Raw genomic sequence first — 18777 nt, 5'->3', positions numbered from 1 at the left:
CAGCCAGGTTATAGACCCTTCCAGAAGCAACAGAGCACAACACTGTACAACATGAAATGGGAGGCAATCATGGAGTGGGAGGAGTCTATGGTTTACTTGGCCCTATAGGAATGGTGTGGGAGGAGTTAGTGGTTTGCTGGTCTCTACAGGAATGAGTGGGAGGAGTCAGCGGTTTCCATTGGCTCTATATGAATGTGTGGGAGGAGTCAGCGGTTTTCTTGTCTCTATAGAAATGTTGTGAGAGGAGTCAGTGGTTTCCATTGGCTCTATAGGAATGCTATGAGAGGAGTTAGTTGTTTGCTTGTCTCTATAGGAATGAGTGGGAGGAGTCAGCGGTTTCCATTGGCCCTATAGGAATGGTGTGAAAGGAGCCAGCGATTCGCTTGGTCCTACAGGAGTGGTGTGGGAGGTGTTAGTGGTTTACTTGTCTCTATAGGAATGTGAGGGAGGAGTTAGTGGTTTCGCTTGGTCCTACAGGAGTGGTGTGGGAGGTGTTAGTGGTTTCCATTGGCCCTATAGGAACGATATGGGAGGAGTCAGCGGTTTCGCTCGGTCCTACAGGAGTGGTGTGGGAGGCGTTAGCGGTTCCCCTGGCAGCGTGGGGGGGGAGACGGGCTCACCTTCAGTGGATGTGGTGATGGGTTTGGTGTCGGGCATGGAGAGAGAGACGGGGCGCACTGCGCTGTGGTGTGGGGAGGGAGCCAGCACCGGGGTGAAGTGCCCGGGCACCTTCCCCACAACCTGGCCACTGCTGTTGGGCTGAAAACACACACAGTAGGCCCCATAAGCACAAGCCGTGTGCAGTCACTGAACACAGACATTAAATCAGCAAATCACAGGAAGTGTGCAGCCAGTGTACGGATAGGAGACTGACTCAACATCAAAGGTGCATTTTCCCCCTGACTATAAGTTGGTAACAATCTGTGACAGTAACATGAATACTCACTTTGATAGTGTTAAAAAAAAGTTTACCATGATATACAACAGTATCCATTTTTTGTGCTTTGACTCAACTCTGGCACTGAACGATTTAACCAGTTTTTACAAATCCAGCCGAGATGAACAGCGTGCGAGTGACAAAGAGAAGTAAAAATAAATAAATATAAATCTCTGAGTCTGACTGCAGGAGACAGCTTGCAAAAGTGCCTTTCCAGAGCTGGGAGTTCAAGCCTCAAACAGGTCTTTATGAAAACAGACCTGTGTCCACGGGGTTCCCTAACGCGAATACAATGTTTAATTAGAGCGTAACATAATCCGCGCTAAAGCAAGCGTAAAAAGATTCTGGCGCCCCTCCACAGGCTTACGCGCGTCCGCGTCCTTCGCCGAGCGTTTCCCCGTGGCCGCGGTGCCGTAAAGAGACGGGTCGGCCAGCGGTGGGGCCGTCACCCGGTTTTACCGCTTCCGCTGAATTTTAACGGCACGCACCGGGCCGCCACGGTGCGCCGAGCTCTCACCGCCGCTTCCTTTTCTTCGTTTTACAGCGAGGAACGCGAGAGAGGTAATGAAATCGACGAACGCAAATCTCCAGGCTCTTCTTCCAACGTAAACACGCTTTTGTTTATTTTATTTTTTTTTTTTAACCCGCTATGCACGAGGATCACGTGGCTCAGTCTGCTGTAGGTTTTAATGCCCCCGGAAGATTTATGGGAAATGATTTACGGGGGAAATAATTGAAAAAAAAAAACAACCGTTAAATGTTTCCTTTATGTGCCTTGAAGGAAAGAAGACTTTTTTTTTGTGCCCCTATACAGGAACTCGGTGGAGATTGACGGCATCTGATGAAAAGACAGAGTTTAAAATAAGTCCCTAGGAGACTCTGAAACAGTAATTTACCATGCAACTCTCCGTCACTGCACAGTCCTAGTTTCGATCCTTCCGGAACTGCGCCAAGATCCCTGCAAGGTACCTGGATATATCGGTCTATCCTTGCACCCTAAAAATATTCCCAATTCCGCACAAACCTAATAACTGCCCTAAAAAATACATTTTCACTGAGCACCGTATTTGTAGCAACATCACAAATTAACTTCAGTTTTAGAAAGTCTGTTACTTCATACCTGAGATATTATTTAAACTGTAATGGTTTACTCAGTGTTGTCAGAAAAGCAGAGACAGAACCTACTGCGTTTGAAACAGGAAAAGAAACCTCAAAATGAAATAGATTACTGCTCTATTACCCAAACGTTAAACGAGGAAAAACACGTTTAAATGTGCCGGGTTGAGATGAACATCCTCAAATCATGAACGTGGGAAGAAAAAAAAAGAGAAAAAAAGAAGGAAAAAAAAAACGTATTCCAACATGATGCCGAACTGAAAGCAGGCTCATTTCACAAGGCCTCCGGAACATTCTGTGCCGCAACCAGGAAGGTGATTTTTCCAGATCGGTCAGGATCTACGTACGCCGGCGTCGCGTCTTCGCACAACGCTTTCTCCCCGCGCTTGTTAACGCGCGGAGGAAAAGGACCATCGTAAAACCCAAAAAACGCACGAGAAAGGATTTAGCGTTTCCTGTGGGCCTTCCTACACAACGAACGTGCGCCGGTACGACGGCGCTGCAGAGCGCTGCTCGGACTGCCTCGTGTGTGCGGTTTCATTCACAGCTGGCCTGTCTGGTTAGCCTGTTCATTAAGCCCCAGTCAGTGACCCTCTCTATCTGCCGTAATTTACTCCGCCGGCACAGTGCGGCTCTGTTCACACAGCAGTAAGCTGCGCTGCGCTCTACGCCCAGAAAACAAACTGCTCGCACGGCGCAAAACAACAGTCAACAGTCCGGGGGCGCTGAACGACAGACCGCAAATGATCTTCATTTTCTAGCCGGAACGGCATCTGTTATGTCAGTTACGTTTGTGTATAATCCAATAAAACAGCCTTTTATCGCAAGGTTGATTACTGTAAAAAACATTCACAGACAAAACTTTCTAAGCATTACATTCCACTGCGCACAGGCTAAAAAATTCTATATTTAACATTTTTTTTATTAATTACATTATTTTAATTCAGACGTATTACTTTTTTCCACCAAGTTTTGTCCCATATTTCTTATTTTTAAAAAGTTTGAAATGCCCACTTGTAAACTGTGCATAAAATTCAGGAGAAGACTAGCATGTCCTCATTTCGTCTGACATGCAAATGAACAGCAGGTTATGTAGCTATAACAGGCATGGAAAACCAAATGCAAACGACTGTACTACACTCTACACTACTGTCTCACAGCATGTGCAGCTCACCTGTAAGCGCTCTTTGTGAAGAACCATATTCGTCTGACAGCCATTTAAACTGTCAGTGCGTTAAACAAGGTTTTGTGGTCTGAATCTAGGAATTACACCCCCCCTTGCTTTTCAAGAAGTTTGAATGCTAAACAAACCTTGAAATGTGAACCCATTCTATTGGAACCAGTAGCATATTTGTATTATGGCCAATAGGCGTCGGTTATTCCAGAAAGAACTACAGCACTATGAACACCCACTTCCTGTAATGTAACAGAAGTCTTACTCATACATCTGGAACCCTGCCAAATTACATAGGCATTGTTTACGATTACAGTATACACATGTAAAGTCATCTCCTTCCTTACAGGCGAGCCAAAAGAAGACGGAAAAAAAAACCTCGTCGTTCTTGAACGCGGAATGTTATTCCAGTTCAAGTGGAATCGAGAAGTCGTGACTGTACATCTGTGAAGGAGATCAGTACCCACGCTATGTTCACTGCCCTACACAAAGCCAACCGAACGGCCACGAGCTTACACAGATCGTTACCGTGTGGGGCTCGCGGTAAACAAACTGTAACGAAGGCACCCTCTCCCGCAACCTCATCTCCCAAGATCCTCTTCTCTTGAGGAACCGCTGTTCCGTTTATGGAATGCGGAGCGCCGAAGTGGGCCACTGGGATGCAAGGGGGAAGAGCCAAATCGGCCGGCCGCACCCGACAAAGACAGCTGAGAATTCCGCCCTGCAGTCGCATCCTTCAGGACATGCGGAAGTTTTTCTTTCCCTCTCTGTCAACGTATCGCTGTCTGCAGTCACTTTCTTGCTCTGTCACTCTCTATTTGCCCCAACCGCCACTGCTGAGCCATGGGGAAGGTCACCGAGCACCCTGCAGACACACACACACTCTCTCTCACACACACACACACACCCGTGCCGAGGGAAGGGAGATATAGCACTCCGATAATGAGGCTGTGGGCCCGTTATGGATTATTGGGGTTAGACGAGGACAGTTCTCCACCCGCTGTTAAACTGCCACAGTGTCATCATTCACACGGTTCAGCCTGTTCTACTTAATAACCAAAAAAGGACGACGGTTACCCAGGACGCGTCCTTTACGGACTGTACCCGCCTTCGGCATCTTCTGACAGGTTACGCAACGCGCACCTGAACACCCCCCCCCCCCAAACCCCCCCAACCCTCCACCCCTCCGCTTCTCCAAACGTAACAAACCCCCCCTCCGGGCACCTCGACGCTTTGCGCAGTTCGTTTCGGCAGCTGAAAGAGTGCGGAGCGCTGTTACGAAGGCAGGCGGCAGTGGAGCCTGGCTGACACACGCACAGACATTCCCCGCAGCCCGCTCGGCAGTCCTGGTCCCGCAGGCCCGCAGCGTTCGCGGAGATTCTCTCACAGCCAGCTACCTCTGGCTTCATTTTACGAACGGCGGTAAGCCGCGAGGCCACTTCGACTTAAATCCAAACTGAATTTTACCGCTCGGTAACCCGGCTGAAGTACTAGCAACACGCGTTCCTCGCCATAGAGCGGCATAGAGTGCGGGGATACTCGCTGGAATACTTCGGTAATGTTTCCACTGTAAAGGAATGGCGTATTTCGAAACGCCTGTTTTCGTTACAATTGACGGAGGTAGTAAATCGGCCTGGGGGCAGTTTCCCCTACAGCGCAGGGCGTTCAGACTGCGTAACGCTCAGCTCGCTCCGACGTTATCCCACTCAGACAACGGCTCGCGGACAAAAACCATGACCGCGATCAAAACGCGCGTTTCAAAATATACACTTTGTACCCGTTTGCCACTTGTATTTGTCATAATTTCGTCCGGCAAACTAAACCCTTTTTGATGCGTATATATTTTCTTCATTTTGTTCATCAGATGTAGAAATATTTGAATGCGTTTCTTCTTTCTATTTTTTTTTACATATCATATGATAAATGAATAAATGGAGGAGCCACGTTCCAACACACAGTTGTAAACGCATGGCCTTTAGAAAAAAAAAAGATTGAATAAGCACATATCCGACATGCAATCGATCAATCCATTACTCATACCAATCCCTATTATAAATACCACCCCAATGCCCTCCCCCAGCCCTGGGCAGTATAAATGATCAAGAGATGTTATTGAACACATATAATCTGAATGAAATATATACACAGTTTTTTTTAGTTTTTTTTTTTTAAACTCAAACCACAGAGAGTGTGCTGAAAGGTGTGGAGGAACCAAAGGTGCGAGACCCTTGTTTCCCCTGGGGAATGACGTTTCTGACGCTCACCTGGCTGCTCTGCGGGCTGGACGGATCATACGGCGGTACGTAGTTCTTCAGGGCGTCGGGGGGGTTGAGGTGGGGCGGGTAGCGGATGGTGGGGTGGGTGAAGTAAGTCGTCGGGGCAGGAGGAAGTATGGCGGGGGCAGAAAACTGCAGGGGAGAGTGCGGCGGCGGGCTCCTTGTTGAAATCACTGCGGGAGGAGGCGGAGAGAAACAGACAAACACATCAGCAACGAACGCGACGTGGAGATGAAGGAGGAACCCCAGCAAGCCAGAAATCCTCGAACCCCTAACACGGGGCCGATTGCCCATTCACCAGCTAATCTGCATCGTTGCATCTTTTAACAGTCAATCAACATTCCAACCTCCTCCCTCGACTGTCCACTAGGGGGCAGCTGTAGTGCTGACTGGCAAAGTGCTAACCAACACCTAGTGAGCCACTGTATATTTGCTGGCTGAGGGGGGGGGGGGTGGTTGAAATAACCATGTCCATTCTAACAAGGTCTTCGCGATAGCCCAGGACAGAGGTGATAGAGCCCCATGGCATAATGAGTGAGACTGGGGCAGAGAGCACAGTAAACCACAGAGAAATTCAGAGCTGGTCAAACAGCACCCTGTACTTCATAGTATTGTGTCAGGCCTAATGAGAACCCTTCAGTTCCCACTTTAACCCTTTAAAGCGTAAGGTTAAAATACGCGATTAGAATGTTCTTAACCGAACATTCCAATGCTGGTGTAACTGCTGGCAATTGAAAGAGATCAAGAACACAGAATGTTGAAAGAACATTCCAAAAAAACCTGCTCTTCAAAGGGTTAAAAGCTGAACGTACCGCTGTACCGCTGTGTACATGGATGATGGTACGTACCGCTGTGTCCAACCCCCGTTAGGCCTGGCTGGTGGTACGTACCGCTGTGTCCCACCCCCGTTAGCCCTGGATGGTGGTGCTGGGGGAAAGTGCTCATTCTGGAAGAGTCCTGCGGGGAGGTGGGGCTAAACAATGGCTTCTCGGGCTTCTTCATGGTGGGAGACGACATGTCTGCTGGAGGGGGGGGGGACACATGACACAGCACAATTTCAGCGCCAGGGTGAATCACTCTCCCAAATTCTGATTCAAATCCAAATCCAAATCAGTTTATTAGCATCACAAATGCTGATGCCAACAAGAAAAACAGCTCTCTGCTATCAACCGGAATATTTCAGCTGGGTGGCTGTGTACCTCTCCAGTGGGGACTGAGAGGTCACAGCCACCCACTAATCCTGATCGTGTTTCTTGTTCATAAACCCAACTCCTCTCTCTTCCTCCATCTCTCCATCACTCCCATACATTGGAACCATCAGAGCACCCATTTCATATAATCCCAATACTCAAAATATGAAGAATTCCTCTGAGTTTATGGAAAACAAGGCTCGTTAAAACTGTGACTGAAGGGCTGTACAAAGCGGGAGACGTTTCCTCCAGGTGAACCGCGTCAGCGATAGGCCGTGTTTCCCGCCGCTCTGATAAGAGACCGCGAGAGACGGGGACTTTTTTTTCCCGTGAGAGAGAGAGAGAGAGGGAGGGAGGGAGGGAGGGAGAGAGGGAGGGAGGCGATTGCGCGGCAGCGCCGCTACCCTCTCCCGGCGCGATCCGCCGCGCCGCGGGGCCGGCGGGAGGAAGGGCGAAAGCCAGAGCAGCCATACTGTACCTCACTGGCGCTCACAGGGACAGATGCTAATAGAATTGAAAGCCGAAGGACCGAGGTAACAGATGCCGCTTTTTCTTTTTTTTTCTTTCTTTTTTCTTTTTTTTTTTTAAAAGAGCTTTTAGGAGATTGGTGTCTCGTCTAACCCGAAGAAAACAACAAACAAAAAAAAAACGAGAGAGAGGGAGAGGGAGACAAATTGACGAGGCAGCTAATGATGCGTGCGGGCTAGCCCTCCTCCAACGCACAACACATGTCACCGTCTGCCGGGGCCCGGTGGAAATGGATGCGTTCGGGCCCTGCCTTTATCCCCTCTCTCGTAATTACCGCCGTCTCGTAAAAAAAAAGCCCCTCGTAAAACATCTCACCGAGGCGTCTCCACGCCTGCCTTCCACCTCTCAAAGGGGGGGGTTAACGCACCCCAGCGGCGCGCACGCCAATATTTCCCACCCAAGGACAAAGGCAGAACGGGACGGCAGGAGGTCTTCTTTTTATTTTTTTATTTATTTTTTTACACGTGACATTTAGGTAGCGAAATGCCGTAACCCGGGGAAACACAAGCTTGAACCGCGCGGTTCGCAGTGCTCTGTTAACCTTAAGCAAGCAAACAAAAAGTGTCCTCATGGTTACACAATCTATAATTTAGAAAAAAAGTTAAAATAGTTTTTTAGTTACGCTATAGGATTTACAGTAAGGAGAAGGAAGACAAGTCTTTAGGTGCAACATTCTTTCAGGTTTGACTAAGGATCTTCCATCCAAAAATGCAAACCTAGTGCAGTAACTGCCGCTCAATGCCATGATTTCAATCCTCTAATAAAAAAGGTTCACTACCTCATTATAATAGCGGCATTAAAATAACGTCTCTGTTTCTAAAACATTCCTGGAGATCTTCACTTGCATTCAAGTGAACTTTGACCTTCCAAGCTAACGATCCTCGCTGTATCGGCATTTTGAAAAGCAGCCTCGATCGGGATACCACCGCATATTTCTGAAAAGCACAGATCTGGAAAACTGATATGTATAATTTTTTTTTCTTCATTGCGAACAGCTGTTTGTTATCAGAGAGAGTGAAACTTACACAGCCCTGCCAGAAATGGAATAACAGCAGCGGCCTCTCGATTCTACAGGAAAAAAGGTACGGCAAAGCTGAACTGCGAAGAAATCAGCAATAAGACAATTATTGCCCGTCCGTCATATTTCAAAATTAGTTTATAAACGGCATAGACCGTTCTACCATCCCGTGAATTCAGGGTATAGGTGTGGTTGCATGCGCAATAAGGAAAAGCAACATTTCGGTGGGGTAGAACAAGCCTCCACCAATCACCTCATATGGATTTAATTTCTTTCTTACCCTCACTTTTTTTCCCCCTCCAGTGCTTGTCCCTCTCTCACCATCTCTCTCTCTCTCTCTTACATTGGCAGTAAAATAAACTTGTGAATATGGCCAAAGTGTACAGCTCAACAGACAGCACCCTGCACTGGTATAACTGTGAGGATGACAATAAAGCCAACAGCTATCTGTAATCAGTGGCAATCCTTCAGCTGTACCAGTCTTCCCCCTCGTTCCCTCCCTCTCTCTCACTTTCGCTCCCCCCGCCCCCATCTCCCTCTCTCCCCCCTCTCTCCGTCTCTCTCTGTGTGGAGGTCGCTGTACAAAGCCTGGGGGTGGCGATGGTAGCGGGACACCCCAGGAACGCTCATTAAAAATGGTGTGTGGGGCAGGGGCGGTGGGGGGGGGGGGTTGGGGGCAGACACCAGAAGAACATTCTGTGCCGAGGCAGCGCCGGGGGTCTCCCGCGGCTCCGAAGCTGGAGCCGGATCCAGATGCCAGCACAGAGCCGCGGCTCGCCGGGCCTGAGAGACGGTCCCGGAAGCGCTTTAATTAAAGGACCCGCGCCGCGCCGCGGCGTAGCGAGACGCGCGTTATAGACACCCCCATCCCCCCTCCCACTCCCCCTCCCTCCCTCCCCTCCCTCCCTCTCTCCCTCCCTCCCTCCCTCTCCCTCTCCCTCGCCTCCATCAAAGAGATTCCCTCTACCCCCCAAATCATCCCCTAACCCCCGTCTCCCCCGCCGCCGGTGGCAGCCGCCTGTCCCCGCCGGCACTCCTGGGACCGGCGGTCACGTGACCCGCCAAATGGCCGGCCACCTGCTAGCTCCGGCTGCCCCCGGCGGTGCCCGCTCAACCAGGACGAGTTCAAACAATCGCCGGCACACCTGCCCGTCTCGCACACACCTGTTCAGCCTCACCCCCCCCCCCCCCCCACCTACCCCCACACCCACCCCCCCGCCTGTCCACAGATTATCACTCCACCATGCGCATACAACAGCTCCCCAAACAAACAATCCTTTGTGCAGTTCCCACAGCTCGCCCTCGAGAACGTACACAAACGCGTTCCCGCAAAAATCCCAGACACATTTCGCTCGGAGAGCCTGTTTGTTTTGGAGGACGTTTAAAATTTAAAGCCGTAAATTTCAAGTCGCAGGTGCACTCCAGGGTACTTTCGGGGTGGCTAATTTAGCGTTGCTTAAATCATTCAGACTGGCATTCGGCGCGGCGTTCGCTAGCGGGGCGGACAGAGCTAGGCGCAAGGCAGGCGGCTACACGCGCCGGGTGTCGGCGGGCGGAGCGCTGCGCGCACCTGCAAGAACACCATAAAAACACGCGGCCAACGACCGCCGCGGCAGGTGGCTACGGAATACCGAGGGACTGAGAAACGGACCCTCGCACAGATTTCTTTTCTTTTTTTTTTTTTAAAACCTGCTAATAAACAAGGGACCTTTTCACAAGCACAGGCCTGACTCAGCATCTCTCACAAGGCCTGGAATGCTGCTCAACCTCCCAGGCAGCCCACACTCAGAATTCTCTCTCTCTAATCTCATAGATCAGGGGTCTCGAGCTCCAGTCCTGGAGGGCTCGAAGTAGTCTCGGCTGGCATTTTCGGGATGTGATTTCAATCAGCAGCCAATTCAGGCCTTGGAAACAAGGTGGGCAGACTCCAGCCAATCAATGACTTGGATTAAGCGCCTAAGTGCAGGAACGCACCAGCACCAGCTGACATGGCAGCGCTCCAGGAGTTCAGCCTGAGATCCCGGTTATAGACAAGTATGACTAATGTGTCGATTGGTAGAGACCAGATGGCCTGCTAGATTTTGATCTACAAATCACATACAGTACAGTACAGGCTCATAAAACCCTCTTGGGATTTGAGCAAGTTACACGATGACAAAAAGCACAATAAACTTAATGTACACTTTACTGCTGTTTTAGAACTCTGTTCTTAGTGAACTTTAAGCAGTGTAACTTCTGCAAATGACCTCAAATGACACCAGGAAAGAAGTGGATAGTCAGAAGTTAAAAATAATCTTTCCCTTCAAAGGACAATGACCTACAGTTCACAAAAAAGCCTAAATAAACTAATAAACTGGCTAAATAAACAGGTGAACAAATTCTTTTCAATTTCCAACAAGCCTGAAAAGTGAAATCAAGTTAGTTTGGGACAAAGTGGACAGAAAGGTCAAGGAGAAGCAACCCACAAGTGCAGCACATCTGTGAGAATTTGTTGGTGTGAACTTTCATAACCATATGACTGTCCTTGTAGAAAAATGACATGAATATGCGCAGCAGTTGGTAGCTATTTGTATTAATCAAAAATTTAGATAATTTCTTTGTAAAATAAAAGGTGCTTATCTCTTAATCTCTGAATGCTTGGAAATTGTGTGGTAGTAAAAGTTATATATTTAGGAAAGTATACTGCAGTGAGAAAAAGAAAGGGCTTTTGTCCTGGATCAATAAAGCAACTCTGTGAAACAGAACTGTAGCTCTGAGCTGGTAGAGGTACTCCATGTGGAACAGAACTGTAGCTCTGAGTACAGTAACTGGTACAGTCCCGCGTGACTTTGCTTTCATAACTTAAAGAGAGATAAACTTTGCTTAACATAACAATTCACATGGCTAATACCCACGAGAAAAATATTCTTAGAAAAATAAAGTGCAGAATACAGGTCTGGTGACATTACTATTTACAGAGGTGTAGATTGATGGACAAGCCGGGAAGGCTGACAGACCAGCAGCAACGCAGCACATTCTAGGGCAATGTCCTCTGGACGGTGCCAAGTGGGTACGAAGCAAGGCAAACAAGCGCAGAAGGGAAAAAGTCCTTTAAATATAGCAGCAGAGAAGAACAGCAAGTGAACTGGAGCCTCCAACCAGGCCAGAAAAATTCAGCTCAATTCGGCCGAAGCTTATTTGTACGGGGAAAAGAATGTGACTCTAGGATTACACGCGGTCGCACACACTGCACCTCCAGGGACACTGTAACTCAGACAGTATGGTGGTCTCAAGGCAGCACACATGCATGCACCAATGGGCAAGTGCGCACGAACACATGCACGCACGGACACACGTGAGCAAACACACATGCAAGCACACACACATGCGCAAACACACATGCGTGTGCACACACATATCGCAAACACACATGCAAGCACACACACATGCGCAAACACACATGCGTGTGCACACACATATCGCAAACACACATGCAAGCACACACACATGCGCAAACACACATGCGTGTGCACACACATATCGCAAACACACACACACATGTGCAAACACACGCGCGTGCACACATATCGCACACACACCGGCAGCACGTCTATCATGTGTCAGAGGTACAATGTGTTCGTCCTGTTCCTACTGCAGATCATTAGTGCACATACCTCCAGTGACAGGCTGATGCAAGCAGTGCTTAGATACAGTACAGACAGTACAGAGACTGGGGCTACAGGGCCTAAACCCACCTCACACACACGCACAGTGTGGGCCCAGCATAGCCAAACCTTAAGACCAGTGTAGGCAAACCGTAGGGCCAGTGTAGGCAAACTGTAGGGCCAGTGTAAGAAAACCGGAGGCCCAGCGTAGGCAAACCGTAGGCCCAGCGTAGGCAAACTGTAGGCCCAGTGTAAGAAAACCGTAGGGCCAGCGTTAGGCAAACCTCAGGCCTGACGTAGGCAAATCGTAGGCCCTGTGTAGGCTAAACGTAGGCCCAGCTGCGAGACCTCGCGCTCCTCACCTTGGTCTCTCTCATGCCAGGGCCTGCTGCCGCTGGCTGGGGAGCTGGGAGAGGAGTAGAAGTCCCCCGACGGGCTGGTCTCCATGCTGTCCTCGATGGCGATGGTCTTGGGCCGTTTGCTGGACGAAGCAACAAGTTCTCAATAAGAAAAATAACTACAAATAAAAGAAAGATTCCCAAAAATATTTGTACTGACTCAAAAATTCTCACTGCACAGCAGTTGGATGGAAAAAGAAATAACATAATCTGCCAAGAATCAGTTTGCCAGGAAAGGAGGAGTGAAAATGAGCATTATTTTAAGGTTATTCAAGGTCAAACGTGCTCACGTTGCACACCTGCAATAACACACGCTGTGCAGCCAGAAGGGCAGCGGCCGTTCGCTCACATAAAGAGCTTGTGTTCAGAGGAACAGGAGAACAGGGCAGGCTAGTTACGTACTGCACGAAGAGGAAGGAGATTAAAGAGAAGAGCGGGGGGGAGGGGGGGGGGGGGCGGAGCCCTTACCTGCCGTGTGGCGACGACAGAGACCGGTGGAGCCCGACGCCGGAGTTCAGGTCGTGGTAGTACGGCTGGCTCGGCATGTCGGTTATGGAGAAGTTCACCGCCGCCCCGTGTGTGATGGCGGCTGGAGGGAGGAGGGGGTGTGTGGGGGGGGGGGGGGGTAAGGAGAGAGGGGGGGGTCGGTTTAGCACACACTGCCTCGTCACCAAAGTTCCAGTTTATTACCAGGCACCGCAGATTTAGGGAAGTTCGTACAGGAAAAAGGAACGTTAATACTACAGGTCTCAGCAAGATCATCTCATTTTCATAATTCCCTCAAAAAAAAAGCTTTTATTACCACCAGCTGTTCAAATTTCCTCGGAGCCAAACTGATAGGAATAATTTTTTATTTAGTCAAAACAGGTATACTCAAAGCCACAAATGGCTTAGGTAACAATCCACAATTTTACGTACAAGAGCTGAGCGGTGATTTCGGGCTGAGCTCTGGTTTGCTTCAATCAAGCATCGTCGATGGCGTGACGCGTCGCTGTCGATCGCTCATGCGTACGAGGCTGGTTGAGCTCGATAGCGCTGTTCTTGGAATCGTCTCATATGTGTTTAAAATCTGACAAACTATCAAGATGATATCTGAGCACCGGTCCGTGGGAAAAGCTCAGTTGTGTCCGACCTCCGAGACACACAAGCTGTAGCACGAGTCAGATTTGGAAAGGCCACATGCATTTCCCTTTGGTAATCAAAGACACTTTTGTAATGCTGCAGAATTGCCCAGTCATGTCACTGGTGACTGCAACTTGACTCTGACAACCAGCTCAGTCAGTCGCTCACTCAGTCAGTCAGTCACTCACTCACTCAGTTGCTCAGTCAGTCAGTCACTCACTCACTCAGTTGCTCAGTCACTCAGTCACCCGCTCACTTCAGACAATAATAAAACAGCAACAAATAAAACAGCAACGCAGATGACAAGGTTGGAAAAAAATTGTGGCACCGCATTTCCTTCATTCCAGCAGTTACAGACATCGTCAGGCTGTTCCGCGAAGGCAGTCCACGTTCTTTTGTTCTACCGACCATAAATGAGTCCCGGGGGACTTCCCCGCTCCTGCTCCCAGGTTTCAGAGGCCTTTTTTCGGCGAGACGGGCGCTGTGTCGGGCAGCCGGAGCGCTGGGAAGGCGCTCGTTAAACTTCCAGGTTCTCTTGGAGTCGTCGCGGCCTCGTTTAGGGGCCGACGAAAGAAAGCGGGAGAGCCCAGAGCCCGTCCGCCGTGGCCTGAGGTTTAACCGACGCCCTTTACGGGCAGCGGCCCTGGCAGCGCCCGCCTGGCTGCCGCGCGTTCCACTGCCACCGCCACCAGACCCGCGGACGGCCATCGCAGCGCGCAACAGACTCACACTGCGCGAAGGGCTCAGAATGTCACTCAGTGTCTAACAGGCCCAAAAGTGCGTAACAGACTCACACTGCGCTGAGGGCTCAGAATGTCACTCAGTGCCTAACAGGCCCTAAAGCGCGTGACACGTCCAAAGTACGTTCGGGGCTTAGCGCGTGACAAGCCTAGATCGTGTAACGTGTACACAAGTGTCTAAAAATCCCTGAGACTCAAATGCTCAGTGTGTGTCTGACAAGGCTAGAAGAGTGTCTGTTTCAGCACTGAGCATGTTCCAGTAAGAGCGCGTTGCAGTGCTGAGAGTATTTCAATGTCGAGGGTATTACAGGCCCAGCTGTAATGTGCAGCAATTCCTGGCACACTGCTAACCCTGCAGATAACCCTCCTCTACCTCAGCACACAATTCAGCACACAAACCCGCACGCACGCACACACACACATACTGTGTATATGTAGATCCTAGGCCCAGTTGGACAGTTGGGGGCTGACCACAGTGTTTACAGACTCTGGGTTCAAGTTGAAGTGAGGGAGGACACTTGCCCCTAAAAAGACCCCCCTCCCTCCCCCCTTCCCTCCCACACTTACTTCTGGAAACTCTCACCAACTCAGAAACAGTGAAGACTCCTGATTTGATGAAGCTGTCTTCCAGGTAACCTGTGGAAAACCAATAGAGAAGCAGATAGAGAAAAAGAGGGGGGGGGGGGAGAGTAACTGGTTAGGTACACAATCGTTAAGCTGAAAGATTCCCCAGAGACAACAGGGCTTTGCCCGATGCTGACATGCGGGGCTGTGAATCGATCATCAGGGGGAGTGCTTTACATGCTTCACCTTCTCAAGAGCTAATCCACAGGAATTACAGCAGTCACACTGATCTCCAATTCAGACGCCAGCACACGAGAACGACGCGGAAATCAAAAAGCAGGTTCCGCAGCGTCGATGAGTTACTTAAAAATGTGCGTCGCCCTTTTCGTTTACTGAAACAATCAGATAATTAAGTGCAGCAACCTCGCCCATTACTGACACCTCGTAATGCCCAAGAGGTCACAAAGAGAGATGATTAGAGTGATTAGAGTGAACACCGTCAAAACAATGAAGAGAATGCTGTTTAATTCAATTCAGTTTGTACAGGGCTTTTTATAATGTGAGCATCACAAAGACACTCTATTGCAGTGGTGTCAAACTCGTTGCCATGGAGGGCCGTGTGTATGCAGGTTTTCATTCCAGCCTCAGATCTTGATTATATAATTAGTTAAATTATTTGCTGAATTAGGGATGCAGGTTTGTGCACAATGGTGACCCGACGTCTATGGTGACGTCTTATATTATATATATGTATTTTCTTATATTCTGTGCTTCAATGCAGTTAAACGCATATGGCTGAATGAGTAATTGGACTCAATTAAGGCAGCATTAATTGGTTGGAATGAAAACCTGCATACACACGGCCCTCCATGGCAACGAGTTTGACACCACTGCTCTATTGGAAAAATATGCAATTTGTCCAGTTCTCCGTAGCAGAGGGCAATGGGTTTGTGGGGTGGTGGGGTGTTTAGGGGCGGGGCTTGCCCAGCTGAGGGCTTTGTAACATTAATTCTGGAATGTCGTCAATGAGCTAAACGACATTCCATTATTAATAGCATAAAGGAGACGTGCCAATATTAAAATTTCACAGACATCAATTTCACAGATTATCTTGGCCAACGATTTTATGACGTACGACATTACCTCAATAATTATGGAAATAAGTTCAGTCTTATACTTAAATGACTCAAAAAACACAAATTAGCAAAATACCAATCAGAAAACAAGTTCCAAAAACAGGTTTTATCATAAAATGTAAAAACGATAACATTTTGGCCTTGCAAATAACTCATTTTAATGAATTAACAGAATCCAGAAGACCATTTTTTAACAAAATGACGTGTGACTTGTTGAAGTAAATGTCAACATTTTAGCCTGCATTAACCAAACAACCGTGTGGCTCATCCTGAAAAAATGTAAACATTTTGGCCTGCTTTAAAAAATAAAAAATAAAAAAACTTTTCAGCAAAAACAGGTGCAGCTCGGGCTATTCAGATCTGAAGAATTTAGAAACTTGGGACCTGGCCCTCTTTGACGGGGGAAAAGCTCTGTTTGACGTGACGTCATCTCGTGCTGTGGGAATGTGTGACCTCCGGTTTTCGCCACGGTACAGTGAAATTAAGAATAAGAAGTGCTGCTCCTCGGTCCATATCCGGTTATTACTCTTCTTCCGCAGTTTAATAGGCGGTTTTACCAATTTCGGTAATGACTGCGATATAAATTTATTACGATTAAATTACGTTACATTACAGGCATTTAGTAGACACTCTTATCCAGAGCGACTTTCAAAACTTTTTTTTAAAAACACATTTACATTGTATCCATCCAATACAATTACACTGTATTCTACAGCTGGATATATACTAAAGCAATGCAGGTTAAGGACCTTGCTCAAGGGTACAACGCCAGTTGGCCTAGCGGGGAATCGAACCTGCGACCTTTAGGTTACAAGACCAACTCCTTACCCATAATACTACACTGCCGCCCTTAAATAACCATGAATGTTTTCACCTAGACATAGCAGCATCGATTATCGCCCCATCCCTAGCACAAAGTATTTTTACTTGAGGCAGATCTCCACCGGACAGGACATACTGTGCGTCCGGCCTTGGCTTCTCTTTCCGAACCATCAGAACTATGTCTGGAGTGCCGGTCTGGGGAGGTCCGTTTCGGGAAATGAATCATAATTCAGCCACCGATTAAAAATCCTCAAAAAGAGCATGAGGAAAAATTGATCTCAGCTAACTTCCTGAACTAGACCGAGGTAGGCCGAGAACAATGGATTAGAGGAGGTGATGTGGGGGGGTTGTGTCTCAGGCCCACTTCCTGTCACCTGACCTTCCCACAATGGCGCACGCGGCGCAGAGGGCGGGCGGGGAGCCAGCGGCGCTGATGGGCTTCCAAAGCCGTGAGTCACCCGCCCGCCGTCGTGTTTTACTTGGCAGGGATTCGCAAGGACCGCCATTTTTTATTTATTTATTTTTTTTAAATAAATTAATTAAATAAAAATGACGGTCCGGCTGTTTTGCTTCTTAGCCTGCTGCCTCGCTGTGGCGTGGAGGCAAAACACCGAGCGAGTCAGATGTCAAATGATCTCTAACGATGACGTCGCTGACGGCTGACGAGCCGCCTTAACGTCGGTCCCCTCCCCCCCCAGGTGAAGGCCGAGGAAGCCAGGGACTGTTTGCGGCACGCTAAGACACCCTCCAATGCTTTCCCCTCGGGGCCAAGTTCCCGGCTCCCTCCCCCCTCCCCCTGCGTGGAGCCGTTTGACGCGGGCTTCTGGTGGGCCGCCCTAATTAGCAGGAGGCAGTAGCGTTATTAGCCATGGGCGTTACAGAGAGAGAGAGAGAGCGGAACGGGTTTGTTGGAGCACGTCGAGCTCTGCCGAAGAACGGGAACGCGTTGCGGGCCTGCTCCTCTCCTCACTGCATCGACTTGTCAGGAACTAAAGGGCTAAAATCACCAGGGAAACGCACCGTTTCAGTGCCCTTACGAGTATGAGCACTTGAACAGGACAAAGAAGTGCTCTGACAGATATAGGACATGGTGTTGCCAATCAGACCTGACACAGTGCATAACAGGCCTAAGGCCTACAGCAGGCCCAAAAATATTAAGTCCGTAACATACCCGGTGTGGTAAGCGTGCAACAGGCCCAGATAATGTCGAGTGTCTAACGCGTCCAGAGGGCGGTAAATGTATACCAGGGCCAGAGTAAGTTACAGGAAGTGTGTAACAGGGCTAGTGTCAAGTGTGTAACATGCCCAGAGTGTTAAATGTTACAGGTCCAGAGTCTGGTAAGTGTGTAACAGGCCCAGAGCGTGTTAAGTGTGTAACAGGCCCAGAGTGTATTAACTCTATTACAGGCCCAGAGTCTGGTAAGTGTGTAACAGGCCCAGAGTGTGTTAAGTGTGTAACAGGCCCAGAGTGTGTTAAGTGTGTAACAGGCCCAGAGTGTGTTAAGTGTATAACAGGCCCAGAGTGTGTTAAGTGTGTAACAGGCCCAGAGCGTGTTAAGTGTGTAACAGGCCCAGAGTGTGTTAAGTGTGTAACAGGCCCACAGTGTGTTAAGTGTGTAACAGGCCCAGAGTGTGTTAAGTGTGTAACAGGCCCAGAGTGTGTTAAGTGTGTAACAGGCCCAGAGTGTGTTATGTGTGTAACAGGCCCACAGTGTGTTATGTGTGTAACAGGCCCACAGTGTGTTAAGTGTGTAACAGGCCCAGAGCGTGTTAAGTGTGTAACAGGCCCAGAGTGTGTTAAATGTGTAACAGGCCCAGAGTGTGTTAAGTGTGTAACAGGCCCAGAGTGTGTTAAGTGTGTAACAGGCCCAGAGTGTGTTAAGTGTGTAACAGGCCCAGAGTGTGTTAAGTGTGTAACAGGCCCAGAGTGTGTTATGTGTGTAACAGGCCCACAGTGTGTTAAGTGTGTAACAGGCCCAGAGCGTGTTAAGTGTGTAACAGGCCCAGAGTGTAGTAACTCTATTACAGGCCCAGAGTTTGTTAAGTGTGTAACAGGCCCAGAGTGTGTTAAGTGTGTAACAGGCCCAGAGTGTGTTAAGTGTGTAACAGGCC

General features: G+C 48.9%; 1 protein-coding gene across 14 annotated transcripts in view; it reads right to left on the bottom strand.

Annotated features, from left to right (window-relative positions):
- Positions 1–18777, bottom strand: part of LOC135259474 (nuclear factor 1 B-type) — a 146219-nt gene that overhangs the window by 29423 nt on the left and 98019 nt on the right. For 6 of the 14 annotated variants that reach the window (XM_064343929.1, XM_064343917.1, XM_064343916.1 and 3 more), the window contains exons 4-9: positions 14711–14779; positions 12750–12870; positions 12246–12364; positions 6352–6525; positions 5492–5676; positions 621–759 (exon numbers count right to left, since the gene is read on the bottom strand). In XM_064343929.1, coding sequence (XP_064199999.1) covers positions 621–759; positions 5492–5676; positions 6352–6525; positions 12246–12364; positions 12750–12870; positions 14711–14779 — 807 coding nt within the window. The remainder of the gene's footprint in view (positions 1–620; positions 760–5491; positions 5677–6351; positions 6526–12245; positions 12365–12749; positions 12871–14710; positions 14780–18777) is intronic. The other 8 variants (XM_064343918.1, XM_064343925.1, XM_064343922.1 and 5 more) reach the window with 3 other exon arrangements.

This window comes from Anguilla rostrata, chromosome 7 (genome assembly GCF_018555375.3).
Source record: "Anguilla rostrata isolate EN2019 chromosome 7, ASM1855537v3, whole genome shotgun sequence".
In the NCBI taxonomy this organism is placed as follows: Eukaryota; Metazoa; Chordata; class Actinopteri; order Anguilliformes; family Anguillidae; genus Anguilla; species Anguilla rostrata.
This window is presented reverse-complemented; position numbering and strand designations above follow the sequence as displayed.